This window comes from Bombina bombina, chromosome 1 (assembly GCF_027579735.1).
Source record: "Bombina bombina isolate aBomBom1 chromosome 1, aBomBom1.pri, whole genome shotgun sequence".
NCBI lineage: Eukaryota > Metazoa > Chordata > Amphibia > Anura > Bombinatoridae > Bombina > Bombina bombina.
Window position 1 is genome coordinate 447420926 of NC_069499.1, and position 20288 is coordinate 447441213.

The 20288-nt window shown below is 36.3% G+C and overlaps 1 protein-coding gene across 2 annotated transcripts in view; it reads left to right on the top strand.

The window, feature by feature from the left end:
• Positions 1–20288, top strand: part of GAD1 (glutamate decarboxylase 1) — a 170324-nt gene that overhangs the window by 124101 nt on the left and 25935 nt on the right. For both annotated transcript variants that reach the window (XM_053690083.1, XM_053690082.1), the window contains 2 exons: positions 11311–11460; positions 15456–15563. In XM_053690083.1, the coding sequence (XP_053546058.1) occupies positions 11311–11460; positions 15456–15563 (258 nt within the window). The remainder of the gene's footprint in view (positions 1–11310; positions 11461–15455; positions 15564–20288) is intronic.

The window sequence follows — 20288 nt, forward strand, 5'->3', positions numbered from 1 at the left end:
CAGGGATAAGCAATTGGGAAGCAGATTTTCCTCAGTTGCCAATCGCTTCATTCAGGGGAGTGATCTCTTCATCTGAAAGAATGTGGGTCTATGAGATCTTCCAGCAATAAATCTGTTGTCTTCTTAATTTAACAACAAGCTTTCCAGATACTTTGCGTGGTTCATGGATACTCAGGCAGAGTTTGTGGATGCTATAGTAGCTCCTTGGTTGTTTCACCTGGCTTACATTTTTCCTCCTCTTGCTCTATTACCAAGAGTGATAGCTAGAATCAAGCAGGAGGTATCAACAGTAATTCTGATTGCTCCAGCTAGGCCTCACATAACTTATTTTGCAGATCTGGTGCAGATGTCCAGTTGTCCTCTGTGGCCTCTTCCTCTGCCCCACAACCTTCTTTCTCAAGGTCCAGTTTTAAGACGGAGGGGTTTTTCTAATTCGCTTATTGAGACTTTGATTCAGGATTGTAAATCTGTGACAAGGAAGATATATCACAAGGTTTGTAGGGCCTTTATTTCTTGGTGTGGAAAACATGGTTTTAGCTGGCACTCTTTTAGAACTCCTAGAATTCTTCAGTTTCTTCAGGATGGTTTGGATAAGGGTTTATCAGCCAAATCTTTACAGGGCCAGATTTAGTCTCTTTGAAAGGAAGATTGCTAAGCTTCTTGATATTCAGAGTTTTTTGGAAGCTTAAGTCAGGATAAATTCAGTGATTAAGTCAATTTCTCTTTTTGAACCTATTCATGATCTGGACATTAAGCTTTTGTCTTGGAAGATTCTGTTTTTAACTTGTCTGTTTTTCCTATTAGGCCAGTTGCTACTTCCTGTGCTTTTAAGAATGAAGCATTTGTTGATCAAATTTGTAAGGCAGCTACTTCGTCTTTCTCACATAATTTTACTAAATTCTACCATTTTGATGTTTTGCTTCTTCTGAAGCAGCTTTCAGTAGTAAAGTCCTTCAGGCAGTTGTTTCTGGACATTAAGTATTATTGTGTTTATATCTTGTTTTTTGGCAGCAAAAAAAGCAAAAAAAAAAACTGAGTTAGATAAAGAATTTGAATAAAAGATTAAAAAGGAGAAGAATAAATAATAAAATAAAATTTTAATTAATAGTTTTTGTCCCACCTTCATTACCTGTGGATTCCACAGCTTTGGTATAAGTTTTCCAGGAGTAATGGCTTGTGGACTCTCACCACCTTTATGAAAGAAAATATAATTTATGCTTACCTGATAAATTCATTTATTTCATGGTGGTGAAAGTCCATGGCAGAAGTTCAATTATGCACCTCTTTTTTCCCCTCTTGTGTTCTTACTCTTATCCTTTCCTACCTTTCTTCTTATTCTTGCTTGGCTATACGCCAGACTAGTTTTCACTCAGGTGGGAGGGGTTTTAAGTGCTCTTGGAGTTTTGGAACTCCTTTCTTCCTCCTAGTGGTCAGGAGTGGAAATCCCAGAAGTAATAGCTTGTGCACCATATTCACCATGAAAGAAATTAATTTATCAGGTAAGAATAAATTATATTTTTGTTAAAATTAAGTTAAATCATGGAATAGATTTCCAATGGAGGTGGTAAAAAGTATCTTTTCAAGAATACCTGGGATATGCACACAGCTATCCTAACAACAAAATGAAGCTGACACATATGAACATGGTAAATAGTTATTCTGGTTCTCTGGTTGTTAAATTCTCAGTTGCTATGTTACCATTACACATTATCAGATACTTTAACAATGTCCACGTGTTTCATAAAGCATACTGAATCTATATACTATATTGATTCTGACATGTTACTTATAATTACATAATATCATAATGTGCAGCTTAATTCAGAAATACTTATTATCGCCTATTAAATTATGTACCTTTCAATATAGTTTAATTAAAAAATATTTAATGCATCAAGACATTAAACCAAAATTAGAAAAGGAGCAAGGGGATAGATGCTAAGTGAAAACATCAAGCTATGATACTGAAGTTTAGCAGAAAAGATCAGTACTTTTTGCTATAGAGATACACACAGAGGTTAATTAATAGAGCAACCTTTCAATTTGAGTGGTATAGTCTATTGGTTAGTAATTTGTAACCAGGATGTTGGAACATTCTTGTGGCTGCCACCAAAATGCATGGTTTCATAGGCTGAAATTTTAGTATTTTAAGGGACAATGTACTCAGGGAAGCATTTGATAAGTGTTCATTGTATTCAAAGCAGTTGCAAGAACACCTTTTCAAATGAGCTAGGCTCTCCTCCATTAGGAAGTTGATTTCTGCAGCTTACTCTTGCTTACATACCTTTTCTATAAATACATACAGAATAAGAAGCAATCTGCCAGGAACGAACAGCAGCTCAGTAGCTTGTCCTATGACCTGATTACCACCTTGTAGTATCTTCTTTTAGCCGGATTGTTCTTTTCACAGCGTAGAACTTTCCTGAAGTATATTAGTCTGATCACACCTAACAAGGTCAGTCCAGCCCTGAAATACCAGGCAATTCCCCTCTGAAAAAGGAAAATGACAACCCTAGATGATTGTTTCGGCCTCCTTTGGGCCTTGTCAGTGAGGTGCAGCCATATCCCTCTAAGCATGGAGTCCATATCTGGTTTCTGCCATTACCCTTAGGGAGACTTTCTCCAGGGTCATAATACAAATACATACAGAAAGAGAAGCAATGTGCCTGGAACGAACAACAGTTTAGGGGCTTGTTCTATGGCCTGGTAACTACCTGGTAGTAGCTTATTTTAGTCCATTGGTGCATTTCACACAGTAAAACTTTCTATAGCTTTTCTATAGCCAATACTGCACTACGGAAATTTTCAATATAGGTGATGGTTTTAATAGGCAAAATCAGCTGTTTTACATGATAAAATAAGGATAAAGGAGTTGTATGTACGCATTTAATACATTCTATCAGGCTAAAGGTGAGAACATTTAACAGTACAACGTCCCTTCAATATGACTTTAGAATTCTTTTAAAGTGATCTACATGTATCTGCTGTTTTCCACCCACCAAATCATAAGTTAAGAAGATGCTTTATGGTGTAGAAGAATAGAGTTTATTATGTGCATGTGATCATCCCTTTAATCCAGCTGCTGGAAAACTTCTGCAGAGTTTAATGAATCAACAACCAAAACAATTAAAATAATAGAGATCTGTCCTCACTAAGGATTGTTTGATGCAAAAATTACCTTTGTCAATGAGCTGAAATAAGAATACTAATGTGCAATAGCACAGCACATTAGTTCCTTTAGGATTTATTAGGTTGCTTTACAAAGCTATCTCTACTACATCGTTGATTTTTGTCTCCAATCCTCAAGGACCACTAACAGATCTGATCCCTGTTTACGTACATCTACATTAATTACAGTTAATGAGTCACCAATTAACTGCAAGAGCTCAAGCTGGGATATTTTAAAAACTGCCCTGTGTAGTGGTCCTTAAGGATAAGAGTTGAGAAACAGTGTTCTATGACATCATTAATTTCAATTTATAATTATATTGTCCCTTAACTGAAAGCGAAGCATTTATAGAGTCTTATGCATACAATAATGAATGGCATGAAAGTTTATATTGTCAGTAAAGATTGATGAGCAACTCAAGCTTGACAGAAGCATCTCCACATATTATTTCAAATGGAAGGCATTCTAATATGTAGTCGGTTTATCTATAGACTGATTCCAGGCTGTATCAGCACTAAAAATAATACATAATGCTTACAAAAGAAAAATTAGAAGAGTTAAAGGGACATTGTATTGTAAAAACATATTGGATCCATTTTGTTAGCGTATTTTACAAACTACCTTCTTCTATACTATGCTTTTGACTCAAAGTTGCACTCGAGAAACACCCCTAATCTGCTCCAGATGAGGATACAACTAGTGATTGGAGCAAACACATATATTCCTTCTTCTGATTGGCTCACCAGCTGTATCCTTATCTGTAGTTGCACAAAAGAACAACTTTGACTATACATTTAACCCCTTTGTAGGGATAAAACAAAGGAGCTTGTTTTTAAATAAATGCTCTAATGAACACTACAATATTCCCTTAATCAGTAAAATACAACAATCCATTCATCCGACATATGCACTATCTACAGAGATGGCTCACGGAACTTTACATATTAAAGCACCTTCTGTACAATGTGTGATATCCCTGTAACATTTAAATGCTATTCTGTATTGAATACAATCCATTTGTAGTTAAGGAGACCAATAAAGCTGTCTTTGCTAGTTCGTCTTAAGAGCCAATACTGAACAGGTCATTTGAATACATTTATGAGAAGGGTGTTTTTTTTTAGTTCTAGAAGTGAGAGTAAGTGCTAGCGAGTCATAAAAAACATCTTTGTGAGTTTTATTGAGCTATTGTCCGTAGGAAAATAAAATGATGCCTTTTTAAAAACACTTTCAACAACCATCACTCCTAATGTTTAAAGGGACATGAAACCCAAAATATTGCTTTCATGATTCAAATAGAGGATACAATTTTAAAGGGGCATTAAACACTTTGAGATGGAAATATAAAATGATAAATCATATATATATATATATATATACTGTATATATGTATATATGTATATATATATATATATATATATATATACGAAAACAGGAAAGGGAGGGCACTCTCAGGATTTATATGAATAGAAAATCATTTATTTTTCATCATGACAACATAGAAAAATCATAAGTCGACGTTTCTATCTCTCCTGGCGCGTTGATACGGCACAGAGTGCCTATTGGAGTTTCTTATTTGTCCTGATGAAGGCTTCCTTGTAGGCCGAAACGTCGACTTATGATTTTTCTATGTTGTCAATGATTTTCTATTCATATAAATCCTGAGAGTGCCCTCCCTTTCCTGTTTTCGTATCTACATGTGTTTAGAGGATTGCACCCAGGTCCTGTATTAAACTACCAAAGTTGGAGTGCTGGAACACGTGCGATTGGATATATATATATACACCGTATCTATCTATCTATCTATCTATCTATCTATCTATCTATCTATCTCTCTCTCTCTCTCTCTCTCTATATATATATATATATATATATATATATATATATATATAGTTATGCAAAAAGTCCAGCATTCGCAATACTCAATAAATTTGGGGTGCTTCCCACAATGTATAAATAAGAAAGTCAAAGAGAGCACTCGCCTTCAATCAAAGTTAAATTTATTCCATATTGTTGTGAACGTTTTCGGGGAGTGACCCCGTCATCAGACAAATTCAAACAGAAAAGTTATTTTTCTGTTTGAATTTGTCTGAAGACGGGGTCACTCACCGAAAACGTTCACAACAATGTGGAATACATTTCACTTTGATTGAAGGCGAGTGCTCTCTTTGGCTTTTATATATATATATATATATATATATATATATATATATATATATATATATATATATTTATTTAAAAAAACTCTGCAATATACTTTCATTATTTGTTTTGTTCCCTTTTCCTACAATTTCATTCTGAAAATGTGAGCTTTTCAGTTGCTGTTAGAAATAGAAGTGCAGAACACTGTTATATTCCACACAGTCATTGGCTGCACACTCTAGTGACCTATTTATAACTGTTCCTAATTGGCCACAGAAGAGAAGGCAACCTAAGTTACAACATGGCATTTCCCATTGTTTTATAGACATTAAAACTTTACACTTATTTTGTCAATATTTAAACAACTAATGCAACTTTATAAAATACATCTACATGCTATTCTCATACTAATCTTTTCTTTGAATGCATTATTCTATCTAGCATTTATTTAGTGTTTAATGTCCCTTTAAACAACATTCCAATTTATTTCTATTATCTAATGTGCTTCAATCTTTAGATATCCTTTGTTGAAAAAATATCAATGCATATGGGTGAGCCAATCACACGAGGCATCTATGTGCAGCCATCAATCAGCAGCTTCTAAGACTATTTTGATATGCTTTTCAACAAAGGATATCAAGAGAATGAAGCACATTAGATAATAGAAGTCAGTTGTTTAAAATTGCATGCTCTTTGTAAATTATAAGGTGAAAAAATGGGTCTCATGTCACTTTAAAGGATGTGACAGGAGTGCTGCCATGTTACTGAATTAACTATACCATCATCTAGCACACATCTTTATTTATTTGCTTTGGAGATGACTTTAACTATGTGTTTAATAAATTTGCATGGTTTAAACACATAGTTATATGCAATAAATAGTGCAATAATAAAAATGCTGTAACATATTACAGTATTTTCGTCATGCACTGTAATAGCCCTTTAATACAGGTTAAATCATCAAGCTCCTCATCACCTCCCTTACTCTCAAGCACATAACTGGCATAGGAAGAATAACTGTATAGCAATTACCAAAATAAGCAATCAAGTGTTAATTATTAACCCTTCACATCTGTAAAGCAGGACATCATAAAGCACACTAGTTTATATAGATGTTACACAGCCTAAAATTAACCTGTTCACTGCTGTGTTGGGGCTGCTGGAATGGTATACTGAATATTTGTTTTTTATGTTGTACTTTAGCTAAAACACTGCTGAATGTTTTACAAGCAGGTGGCATTTTATGAGGTAAAAAGTAGTGGGTTAATAGACACAGAAATGCCCCAGTAAATCTGTATTTTTTTGTATATTCTGTGAATTCCCAGCACATGAAGAACGTGATGTCTTACACATTCAGGGGCCAGATCCGATATGCAGCGTCGCCCGCAGAAGCCGGCGACGCCAAATTTTGCGCTGGTTTGGTATCCTATATACGGCGTAACATAGAAGTTACGCTCGTATATTTCACTTTTCGCCCGTAGTTTTTTTGGCCCATAGAGTGATATACCAAACCCGCGCAGTTTGGTATCCAATATACAGCGTAAGGACTTACGTGGTGAAAATGGAGAAATCTTACCCCATTTTCACCTCGCCACAAAATGCAGGCGTAATAAGCCTTACGCTGAGTATTGGAGCCCCATAACTCCCTAAACTACTTGCAAAATAAAACCTAACACCTAACGCATGCGCAATGTCTATCTACCTGTCAACCGCAATCCCCTGCCGCAATCCCTAATAAAGTGTTTAACCCCCTAAACCGCCGCTCCCGGATCCCGCCGCCACCTACATTATATGTATTACCCCCTAATCTGATCCCCCTACACCGCCGCCAGCTATATTAAATGTATTACCCCCTAATCTGAGCCCCCTACCCCGCCGCCACCTGTTTTAACTATTTTAACCCCTAATCTGAGCCCCCTACACCGCTGCCACCTATTTTAACTTTATTAACCCCTAATATGATTCCCCTACACCGCCGCCAGCTATATTAAATTTATTAACCCCTAATATGATTCCCCTACACCGCCGCCAGCTATATTAAATTTATTAACCCCTAATATGATTCCCCTAAACCGCCGCCACCTATATTAAATTTATTAACCCCTAATCTGAGCCCCCTACACCGCCGCCACCTATTTTAAATATATTACCCCCTAAACCTAAGTCTAACCCTAACACCCCCTAACTTAATTATTATTGAAATAAATCTAAATAATATTAATATTATTAACTAAATTATTCCTATTTAAAACTAAATACTTACCTATAAAATAAACCCTAAGATAGCTACAATATAATTAATAATTACATTGTAAATATTTTAGGGTTTATATTTATTTTACAGGTAACTTTGTATTTATTTTAACTAGGTACAATAGCTATTAAATAGTTAATAACTATTTAATAGCTACCTAGTTAAAATAATTACCAAATTACCTGTAAAATAAATCCTAACCTAAGTTACCATTACACCTAGCACTACCCTATCAATAAATTAATTAAATAAACTACAATTATCTCAACTAAAATACAATTAAATAAACTAAACTATATTACAAAAACAAACAAACACTAAATTACAAAAAATAAAAAAATATTACAAGAATGTTAAGCTAATTACACCTAATCTAAGCCCCCTAATAAAATAAAAAGCCCCCCAAAATAATAAAATTTCCCTACCCTAAACTAAATTAAAAAAGTAATCAGCTCTATTACCAGCCCTTAAAATGGCCTTTTGCGGGGCATTGCCCCAAAGTGATCAGCTCTTTTACCTGTAAAAAAAAGAACAACCCCCCCATTACAACTCACCACCCACACACCCCTACTCTAAAACCCACCCGATCCCCCCTTAAAAAAGCCTAAGTCTAACCCCCAAGTGGTCCTTACCTGTCCTGAAGCCCGGCGGAGAAGGTCCTGTTCCAGGTGGAGAAGTCTTCTTCCAAGTGGCGACATCTTCTTCTTCCAGGAACCAGCCGGCGCGGAGCGGAGGAGTTGAAGACCGATGACTGTGGAGCTGAAGACCGTCCACTCTGGAACTGAAGACCGGTGATGCTGGAACTGAAGATCGGCGACGCTGGAACGGAAAATCAGCCAATAGAATTAAAGTAGCTCTCATCCGATTGGCTGATTTGAATTTGAAGGCTCAAATCAGCCAATATGAATTCAAGGGACGCCATTTTTAATCGCGTACCTTGAATTCCTATTCAGTGTACGGCGGAGATCTATGAAGAGGATCCTCCACGCTCCATGGCTCCGGTCTTCAGTTGCAGCGTCACGCCGATCTTCAGTTCCAGCATCGCCGGTCTTCAGTTTCAGAGTGGACAGTCTTCAGCTCCGCGGTCATCGGTCTTCAACTACTCCGCTCTGCGCCGGCTGGTTCCTGGAAGAAGAAGATGTCGCCGCTTGGAAGAAGACTTCTCCGCCTGGAACAGGACCTTCTCCGCCGGGCTTCAGGACAGGTAAGGACCACTTGGGGGTTAGACTTAGGTTTTTTTAAGGGGGGATCGGGTGGGCTTTAGAGTAGGGGTGTGTGGGTGGTGGGTTGTAATGGGGGGTTGTTCTTTTTTTTACAGGTAAAAGAGCTGATTACTTTGGGGCAATGCCCCGCAAAAGGCCATTTTAAGGGCTGGTAATAGAGCTGATTACTTTTTAAATTTAGTTTAGGGTAGGGAAATTTTATTATTTTGGGGGGCTTTTTTATTTTATTAGGGGGCTTAGATTAGGTGTAATTATCTTAAAATTCTTGTAATCTTTTTTAATTTTTTGTAATTTAGTTGGGGGGTTTTGTAATATAGTTTAGTGTATTTAATTGTATTTTAGTTGAGATAATTGTAGTTTATTTAATTAATTTATTGATAGGGTAGTGTTAGGTGTAATGGTAACTTAGGTTAGGATTTATTTTACAGGTAATTTGGTAATTATTTTAACTAGGTAGCTATTAAATAGTTATTAACTATTTAATAGCTATTGTACCTAGTTAAAAAAAATACAAAGTTACCTGTAAAACGGCGGTGTAGGGGGGTCATATTAGGGGTTAATATATTTAAAATAGGTGGCGGCGGTGTAGGGGGCTCAGATTAGGGGTTAATATAGTTCAAATAGGTGGCGGCGGTGTAGGGGGCTCAGATTAGGGATTAATAAATTTAATATAGCTGGCGGCCGGGTAGGGGGCTCAGATTAGGGCTTAATATAGTTAATGTAGGTAGCGGCGGGGTAGGGGGATCAGATTAGGGGGTAATACATTTAATGTAGCTGGCGGCGGTGTAGGGGGATCAGATTAGGGGGTAATATATTTAATATAGCTGGCGGCGGTGTAGGGGGATCAGATTAGGGGGTTATAGAGTTAATATAGGTGGCGGCGGTGTAGAGGGCTCAGATTAGGGGGTAATACATTTAATGTAGCTGACGGCGGTGTAGGGGGGTCAGATTAAGGGGTAATACATTTAATGTAGCTGGCGGCGGGGTCCGGGAGCGGCGGTTTAGGGATTAATATATTTATTATTAGGAGTGAAAGGGGGGATTGCGGATAGAGGGGTATACGTGTCGGGGTGATGTTTGGGAGACGTGTTAGACAGTTACGGGAGATTTTATACTTTAGTTAGTTTTTTTTAGGCGGCGACAGTTTCTAAAGTGCCGTAAGTCACTGGCGACTCCAGAAATTTGTACTTACGCTTGTTTCTGGACATCGCCAGTTTGTCCGACTTACGGCACTTTAGCAACTGTCGGCGCTGTATATGTGATAGGTCAATGTGCGAGGTGAAACTACGGGCGGTGCAGGTTTCCACGATTGCGCCGAAACCTGCGCCGTATATAGGATCGCGCCCCAGATGCCTTGATTCCTCTCACATTGGGTTCTAGTCTACTCACCCTGGTTTTACATACAGGGGCAGAACTACCATTGGTGCAACAGATGCAGTGGCACCAAGGCCCAAGTGCTTTAGGGGGCCTATAGCAAACAGTCTATACATAGGTATGTGCAGAAAATGTACAATCCTAATGCAGGGAGCCTTTTCATTAGTGCATATTTATCTATCCTCAAAATCATTATACAGAGCAGCATGTATATTACTATTGCTTTCTACTGATTTAACTTTGGGGGGGGGCCCAAATTTTTTTTGCACCCGGGCCCTCTGTTGAGTAGGTCCGCTACTTATTACATATCTCATGGCGCCCTTACCTGACTACACAGTGCTAAACTTCAGTATAACAGATGAGCACAGAAAAAAAAACTTACAGTAACTAAAAGACTAGAGGAAATGGATTAAAATCATAAGCAACAGTGCCCTATTGGTGGGAGTATTGCACTGCACACAGTATTTACTAAATACAGACTAAATAGAACAAGGGACACACTTAACGGCACAGATTTAAAGTCAAATTTACACTTAAATTGGCTGGCTAGATCATGAAGTTTTAAACAACTTTTCAATTTACTTCTATTATCAATGTTGCTTAGTTCTCTTCGTATCCATCTGGCAGCAGTGTTTGCAACATTGTTTATAGTAATGTTATACATAATTGCAAGCACTGCTGCCATACACTGCTAAATACACATGCACCCTCCCGAGCTTACCCTTCAACAAAGGATATATAAAGAATAATGCTAATTTGATAATATAAGTAAATTGAAAAGTTGTTTAAAGTTGCAGGCAGGGACAGGAAGCCAAAAAAACAGGACTGTCTCAGGAACAATTGGACAGTTGGCAACTATACATTCTCTGAATAAAAAAAAGGTAATTGAGCAAAAACAATACAAACGACAGAAAGTAACAAGGAAACATCTAAGAAAATCAGCTAATAAAGCCATTTTAACCTTTCTATTTAATCTGTAAAACATTTTTTTTTCATGTTTACCTTTTTTTTCAATTCATTTTTTACATTTTATTATAAACACCGGCATCTAAATGCCTGCTAATTATATGTAAGATATTTACGATTTACAATGGCCTCCCACCCATATAGATTAGCTATTTATCTATACTTGAAATGATTTATCTTTCCAGGGAATCCTACAAGGTTGTAACCAGATGTGTGCAGGTTACCTGTTTCAGCAAGACAAGCAGTATGACATATCATATGACACTGGCGATAAAGCAATTCAGTGTGGTCGCCATGTGGATATTTTCAAATTCTGGTTAATGTGGAAAGCAAAGGTAAGTGTTAAATTTACTTATTAAATTGTTTCCACTATTAGAGGGACATTAAACATTAAATAAATCATTGATAGAATGACGTATTCGGAGCAAAGATTAGTCCGAGAATAATAGAGTCTAGAATTGTATTTTTTTAAATTATATTATTTGCTTAAATATTTAAAAAAAAGGTTAACATTTTAATGCCCATAAAACAGTAGGCACCGCCATATTGCAACTTAGGTTTCTTTTTCTGCTATGGCCAATTATGGACAGTTTTAAAAGGCTTAATAGAGTGTGCAACCAAAGACTGTGTAGAATACAGCTGTGTCTGCACTTCCGTTTTTACAGGAATTTGGGAAGCCCACAATATTCAGAATTAAATTACAGGAGAAGAGAACAAAATAAATCATGAAAGTGTATTGCAAAATTGTTTTACTACATATAATGAAACATTGTATATTAATGTCTCAAAGTGTTTAATGTCCCTTTAATGGTGTCACAAACCCTGTAAACAACAAGGAATATTTAGAATTTATACTTTAAGAGCTTTTAGAGCTATATAGCAAAGATGATGGGTCACTATATCCTTTACCCTCTCATTCCTTCTTATTTCATGTCCAAAATGTTCAGCATTGTTTTGCTTTGCTCTATTATGATTAGATCTCCCTTTCCTCTGCTTTTTATTTATATTTATTATATATTATATTTATTGACTGTTATGAGTCAAAAAAGTGTCACAAAACACATCCAAAAAACATGTAAAAGTATAGTTACACTTATATTAACACTATCTAATAAAATGTATAAATATACTGTATGTATGTATATAAATATATGTGCATGTATTTCTATACATATGTATTTATATGTGTGTATATGTATTTACAGACAAATATACTCATAAATACAGATATATATATATATATATATATATATATATATATATATGCATAGAAATAAATACATATATATATCTTTGCAATCCTGTGCTCGTGTTTGTGCATTTATTTTTTTTTGTTCAAAACGAGGCTTCATTAAAGCCTATGGGGGATACAATCCTGCATTCGCAATTTTGCAAACTCCTTTTTCTTCAACAGGATGCAACCACGAGAACACAAAACTTTTACTTGTTACTGGGCATAGAATGGTAAAAAAAAGTTGAGCGCAGATAAAGCACTCACAGGAGCACTAATTTGCGCTCCACTCGTCATCTAGCCCATAAGACAAAGTGCATTTTTTTTTTCCACTGGTGCAAACGCTGCTCAAAGTACATTTTTAATGTTGGTGGTTAACACTCGTATTATAAGTTGAAAGTAAATTGTATGTGAGCAAGTGAAACCTGATGGGCTCTAACCTAGGTCTTCGGATAATTTCTTACCCTCATAGATTTCAATGGACAGCACTTTAAGAAAAACAACAACTAACACTTATCGCTCACAAGCTAACCCAACACTGCGTAAGACCTACAGCACTAAACCAGAAGCTAGTTATGAATATTTTACGTTACAATGTTCTTTTGATTTTTAAATTATATATATGTATATATATATATATATATATATATATATAAATAATGAAAAGGAAGTATCCCAACAAGGGAATGCGTATAGGAGACCCGGAGACAGGAGACTTGTTGCAAATAGGTATATTTATTCAGCCAAGTTGCCAAACAGCTCGTGCAGGTTCAGATGAACACCTGACGCATTTCGCGCATGCGCACATGCGCTTCATCAGATATATAATTATTTTTTGTAAAATACATATCTATACCTGTGTTTCTATATGAATATATACAAGAATATATATATATATATATATATATATATATATATAGAGAGAGAGAGAGAGAGAGAGATAGATAGATAGATAGATAGATAGATAGATATAGAAATAGTATTTAAAATACAAAGAACATTTTCTTCTAAGTGAAGAACATTGGGATGTAAAATATTTACATTAAATACATAGTGAAAGACATTGTTGAATATTAAAAATTACTTTACAAGGTTTTAGATATTTGAGTGGCAAGGGCTCCAAAGTTTGTGTGTATATATATATATATATATATATATACACACACACACTCCCATACACATATGTGGATATACATGTTTATACAAACATTTTGTAATATACCATATACCTTTTAACTCTTATCATTTTTTAAATGAATATTTACATGAATTATTTTTTTTTATCAGAAACTGTATAGCTGAGTGTAACACTTTATTTTAATGTACTTTTGTTGTGTTTGGAGCACATTTTTTTTTTACCCCTTACACCTAACCCTAGGGGGTAGATTTAACAAATGGGGGGCGGACATGATTCACTGTAGCGAATCATTTCCGCCCGACATTGATAATTGCTGACAGCATACGCTGTCAGCATTTATCATTGCACAAGCATTTCTGGTGAAATGCTTGTGCAATGCTGCCCCCCTGCCGCTAGCAGGGGATGTCAATCATACTGATCGTATCTGATCAGGATGATTGCAGTTCGTCACCTCAGAGGTCTTACAACCTCTGCTTCTTAAATCCTGATTCCGGCAAGCCAGATGGCTCGCACGGAAGGAGCAGCGTATGCTGCTTAATAAATCGACCCCTAGGTCTTCGGTCATGCTAACTGGACGACTGCAAAAGTTTGTGCTTGAGCGCATCCGTTTACTTTCGTCTTGTAATATGTGTGCAAGTTAGCGAGGTTGTGATATTGCTTATCGTGACCCACTCGTCACTTGTAAACTTGTCACTTGTTCTGCTCTTCAATTTCTAACAGGAACTGAAAAGCACACAATTTCAGAATAGAATTACAGGAAAAGGGGGACAAAATAAATAATGAAAGTATATTGCATTTATCATTTTATATTAATATCGCAGTGTTTAATGTCTCTTTACGTTTTTTTTACTGGAAAGGGCTCCAAAGTATATATATATATATATATATATATATATATATATATATATATATATATATATATATATATATATATATATATGTGTATATATGTATATACATAGTATCTATGTGTTTATATGTGTATATGTACATATATACTGTACATATATTCACCCATACATATATTTAGACACACACATATTTATATATATATAATGAATAGTACCAGCACTACACAAAAATGATCAAATATCCTTATTTGATTAGTGTTCTGATTGTAGCACATTTTTTAATGTACTTATTTTGTGCAACTTTTTTTTTACCCCTTACATTTTATACTAGGGGGCCGAATTATCAAGCTCCATGGAGGCTCGCCGGAAACAGCAGTTATGAAGCAGTGGTCTAAAGACTGCTGCTCCATAACAGGTCCGCTGCTTCTGAGGCTGCAGTCTGCAATCCGCCCAATCCTATACGATCGCGCTGATTGACACCCCCTGCTAGCGGCCGTTAATCTGCAGGGGGCGGCATTGCACAAGCAGTTCACAAGAACTGCTTGTGCAATGATAAATGCCGACATGTCTGTCGGACATGATCCGCTGAGCAGATCATGTCGGACAGACCAATGATAAATCGGCCCCTAGGTCTTCACTCAAGCTCACCCTAAAAGTGCAAAATGTGCTTGCGCTGGAGCGGACCCGTTTACTTTCAACTTGTAATACGTGACCTGCACTAACTTTAGAGCCCCACATATATTCAAGCCTTTATTTGCTAGGGAGAAAAAGTCTATAATCTGCTTTACGCAATGCAAAATATGCATTTTTTGTATCTGATCCAGAATGCTTTACTAACACTATGCTTGAAAATGTGTTCTAATAACCTGTTAAATTAGTATTTTGAATTATAGTAAATAAGCTATGTTGTAAAGTAAAAAAAAAGTCTGTTATATATGATTTAACCCACATAACAAACATGCAAAGTTCTGTAGAGCTGTAGAAAGTAATACAGATTTTAAAGCTTTTATAATAAATTATAATATCTATTTTTGTGTTAAAAGAGAATGTAAACCTTTTTGGAAATGTCTAAATTCTGTTTCATTATTGACACATTTTCTTTTAAAACAGGGTACAGAAGGATTTGAAGCACAGATCAACAAATGCTTGGAACTGTCTGAGTATTTGTACTCCAAGATCAATAATCGGGAAGAGTTCCAAATGGTGTTCAAAGGAGAGGTTAGTGTTTCAAAAATCTAATAGATGAAATCCAGAGCACATTTAACAAACAGCATTTTGGTGGTAATAAGTGAGATATCGAGGACGTGAACTTGATCATATAAATACAAACAATCTTATTAGAAATATTTGTTTAAAAGTATATCACTTTCACTAAATAACTAAAGAGCAATAGGACTTTCACTAAATCACAAAATAAACACCTTAAATAAGACATTTTTTTTTTTTTAAACCACCAAAACTATTTAGCTCCGGGCTCCACCTCATGAGTCTACTGTTTAGGATGTTGGTCTAGAAAGCCATCTGTGGGATTTAAAGGGACATAAAACCCCCATTTTGTCTTTCATGATTTAGAAAGAGCATGTCATTTTAAACAACTTTCCAATTTACTTCTATTGTCTAATTTTCATTCTCTCAATATCCTTTGCTGAAAAGCATATCTAGATAGGCTCAGTAGCTGCTGATTTGTGACTGCACATAGATGCCTCGTGTGATTTGCTCGGCCATGTGAATTGATATCTCTTCAGGAAAGGATATCTAAAGAATGAAGCAAAATTAGATAATATAAGTAAATGGGAATGTTGTTTAAAATTGTATTCTCTATCTGAATCATGAAAGAAAAGATTTGCGTTTCATATCCCTTTAATCCTTGGTATCAATTTAATGTTTCATATATACATGTTGAGACTTAGTTCTAGATCTGTATTATTACTGCTTGTTGTAAATGTGAATTTGCTAATAATATCTTTGGTAAGCCATTAAAACCTTGGCAAAATCTTTTTTTCTGTTATGTTAGTGTCAAGAATTCCAATTAATGTACAGATTGAGTGCCAAGTAAATAGTTCACCATTCTTGACCTGTTTTTGCACCTTGGTGGGCAGGCTCACACCTGTAAAGCTGCTTTCCACAATGTTTCCAATTGCTGCTTCTTACCTTCTCCAACATAAAATCCCAGAAACACATTTGTTTGGGGTGATTGACAGGCCATTCTCTCAAGCAATTGGCGGTGTTCTGGTAAGATGGTGAACTTTGGAAAACAGCGAACCATGTCACTTCCTGTGACGTTACATCAGCTGTTTCACAAATTTTGGACGTAATGCGCATGCATGCTAGCGTCATCACATACCTGGCCGCATACGTCACTGGTACAATATTTAGAGCTGTGAAATTCCGGGACCCTTTCTAGAGCGCATGCTTGGGATTTTGTATCAGAAATGGTGCGCTCATTGAAAGCTGTTTCTTCAGCTCCTCTGCAATATTCGGAACTCCGCCCCCCAATGCAACTACTTCCATTACTACTACTACTCTAAAGCTGAGTCTCTGTGCTTGTGCACAAGAAACAGCCCCCCGTGTGAAAAGCTGCATTGGATCAGCAGAAGAAGCAGTATGCGGCCAGGTATGTGATGACGCTGGCATTACGTCCAAGATTTGTGAAACAGCTGATGTAACGTCACAGGAAGTGACATGGTTCGCTGTTTTCCAAAGTTCACCATCTTACCAGAACACCGCCAATTGCTTGAGAGAATGGCCTGTCAATCACCCCAAACAAATGTGTTTCTGGGATTTTATGTTGGAGAAGGTAAGAAGCAGCAATTGGAAACATTGTGGAAAGCTTCTTTACAGGTGTGAGCCTGCCCACAAAGGTGCAAAAACAGGTCAAGAATGGTGAACTATTTACTTGGCACTCAATCTGTACATTAATTGGAATTCTTGACACTAACATAACAGAAAAAAAATATTTTTTTTTCGCCATCTTACCAGAACAGTGGCATTACACATGCAAGTGCTAGTGTAATGATACATCTGGGCAGCGGACATACAGTGTCTGCTGCCCATTTGCCACAAAGCCAGGCAGACAGGTTCCTAAGTCTGTAATCTTTTCCTCTACAGTAGATACAATGCTAACATTTGGGGTGAGCCTTTGTTGTTTGATTTTTGAATTGTCTTTCTTTCTTTCCCTCTATACCTTCTTCTTGGATATCACTATTATAATTTCATATTGTCCTGTTTCCTTTTCCTTTTTTTATTTTTCATGTTTTTACATCAATTCTGTTGAGTTGCCTAAAGATCAAGAATGCCTCAGAGAATTAAAAAAAATTGAAGAAACTTATTCAGCCTGTTCTTCAATTATGTGCCTCATAGATTTCCCTGCTCCCAATTGTTTTTCTGTTGTTGGAACATTATAGATATATTTAAAAGTTTTATTTCATTTCCTTACAAATCTAGCTGTAATTCTAAGTTAAGTATTGCCTTGTGCGCAAATTGTATACTTTGATTGTTGCAGGCAATTTACTGTGTCATTTGAAAATGCTTTATGACATTTTAAGAATAGTGAAGCAGCAAAATGTAAAAACTATTTGATGGTTATTTTATTTTTGATTAGAAAGTAAATAAAAACATACCATTTGGAAATAAGTTTAAATTTAAATAAAATAAACATTGTATTAAAGGGGCATTCCAACTCACTTCCATTATCTAAATGTGCCAATCTTTTTATATGCACACTTTCAGAGGCATGTGCAAGAATTCACAGTATATATGTATATGTATTTTGTGATTGACTGATGGCTGTCACATGGTGCAGGGAGAAGGAAAAGGGAATTTACTTTATAATTTGTCAAAATCTGCTACTCAGTTGAAATTCAGACTAAGTGCTTTTGCAATATCTTTTTATTATGCTTTTGTTGATTATACAAGTCTACTGTATTTAAAGGGACATGAAACCCAATTTCTTTTTGATTTAGAGAATTCAATTTCAAACAGCTTTCCAGTTTACTTTTATTGTCTAATTTGCTTCAATCTTGGTATCTTTTGTTGAAGAAGCAGTAATGCACTACTGGGAGCTTGCTGACAGCCAATACCATGAGGCATATATGTGCAGCCACCAATCAGTAGCTCCTGAGCTTACCTAGGTATTCTTTTCAACAAAGGATATCAAGAGAACAAAACTAATTAGGTAATAGAGGTTCATTGGAAAGTTATTTAAAATCACATGTTCTATCTGAGACATGAAAGAAAAAAATGTGGGTTTCATGTCTCTTCAAGGTACCTTTAAGCTAAAGATATGTGACCAAAGCCATCTAAAACCTGGTAGCTAACTTATATCTTTATTGAAGGTGACAGCATAATATGTTTCAATGCAGGTGTTTTTCACTTAACCCTTAGGCATCTACTTATCAAGCCGTCAACTTACTTGCATTCGACGGCACCAATACGCTCGCCTAAGATCGCCTAACATTGCTGCCGCGGACCTGAATACGCTCTCCAAAGTTACCAAAAAAGCTGTCAAAAAGCTGCGCACCAAGTACGGGGCGATAAGCAGCGGACTGTTGTTAACTAACAGTCATCGATCTAGCTGCTCTTCTGCTTTTTCCCAGCTTTATTGGTATACTGTCACTAAACACCCACACTATACTATACTGTTTTACCCCTACACCGCCGCTCCCGGAGTCCACCGCAACTCTAATAAATGTATTAACCCATAAACAGTCACTCACTGACCCCGCCGCAACTTAAGTGTTTAACCCCTAAACCGCCGCTCCCGGAGCCCACCGCCGCCTACATTATACTTATTAACCCCTAATCTGCCGCACCCTACACCGCCACCACCTACATTATACTTATTAACCCCTAATCTGCCGCCCCTGACACTGCCGCCACCTACATTATAATTATTAACCCCTAATCTGCCCCCCCACATCGCCGCCACCTACCTACATTTATGAACCCCTAATCTGCCGCCCCCAGCGTCGCCGCCACTATATTAAATTTATCAACCCCTAAACCTAAGTCTAACCCTAACACCCCCTAACTTAAATGTAATTTAAATAAATATACATAAATATTCCTATCATTAACTAAATTATTCCTATTTAAAACAAAATACTTACCTATAAAATAAACCCTAAGCTAGATACAATAAAACTAATAGTTACATTGTATCTATCTTAGGGTTTATTTTTATTTTACAGGCAAGTTTGTATTAATTTTAACTAGGTAGAATAGTTACTAAATAGTTATTAACTATTTACTAACTACCTAGCTAAAATAAATACAAATTTACCTGTAAAATAAAACCTAACCTAAGTTACAATTACACCTAACACTACACTATAATTAAATTAATTCCCTAAATTAAATACAATTAAGTAAAATTACAAACAATTATCTAAAGTACAAAAAAAATAAACACTAAATTACAGAAAATAATAAACAAATTACAAGATTTTTAAACTAATTACACCTAATCTAATCCCCCTAACAAAATAAATAAACCCCCCCAAAATAAAAAAAAAGCCCTACCCTACACTAAATTACAAATAGCCCTTAAAAGGGCCTTTTGCGGGGCATTGCCCTAAAGTAATCAGCTCTTTTACCTGCAAAAAAAAGTACAAATCCCCCCCAACATTAAAACCCACCACCCACACAACCAACCCTACTCTAAAACCCACCCAATACCCCCCTAAAAAAAACTAACACTAACCCCTTGAAGATCACCTTACCGGGAGAAGTCTTCACCCAACCGGGCCAAAGTCCTCAACGAAGCCGGCAGAAGTGGTCCTCCAGACAGGCAGAAGTGGTCCTCCAGACGGGCAGAAGTCTTCATCCAGACGGCATCTTCTATCTTCATCCATCCGGCGCAGAGTGGCTCCATCTTCTAGACATCCGACGTGGAGCATCCTCTTCATCCGACGTCTTCCTGAACAATGACGGTTCCTTTAAGTG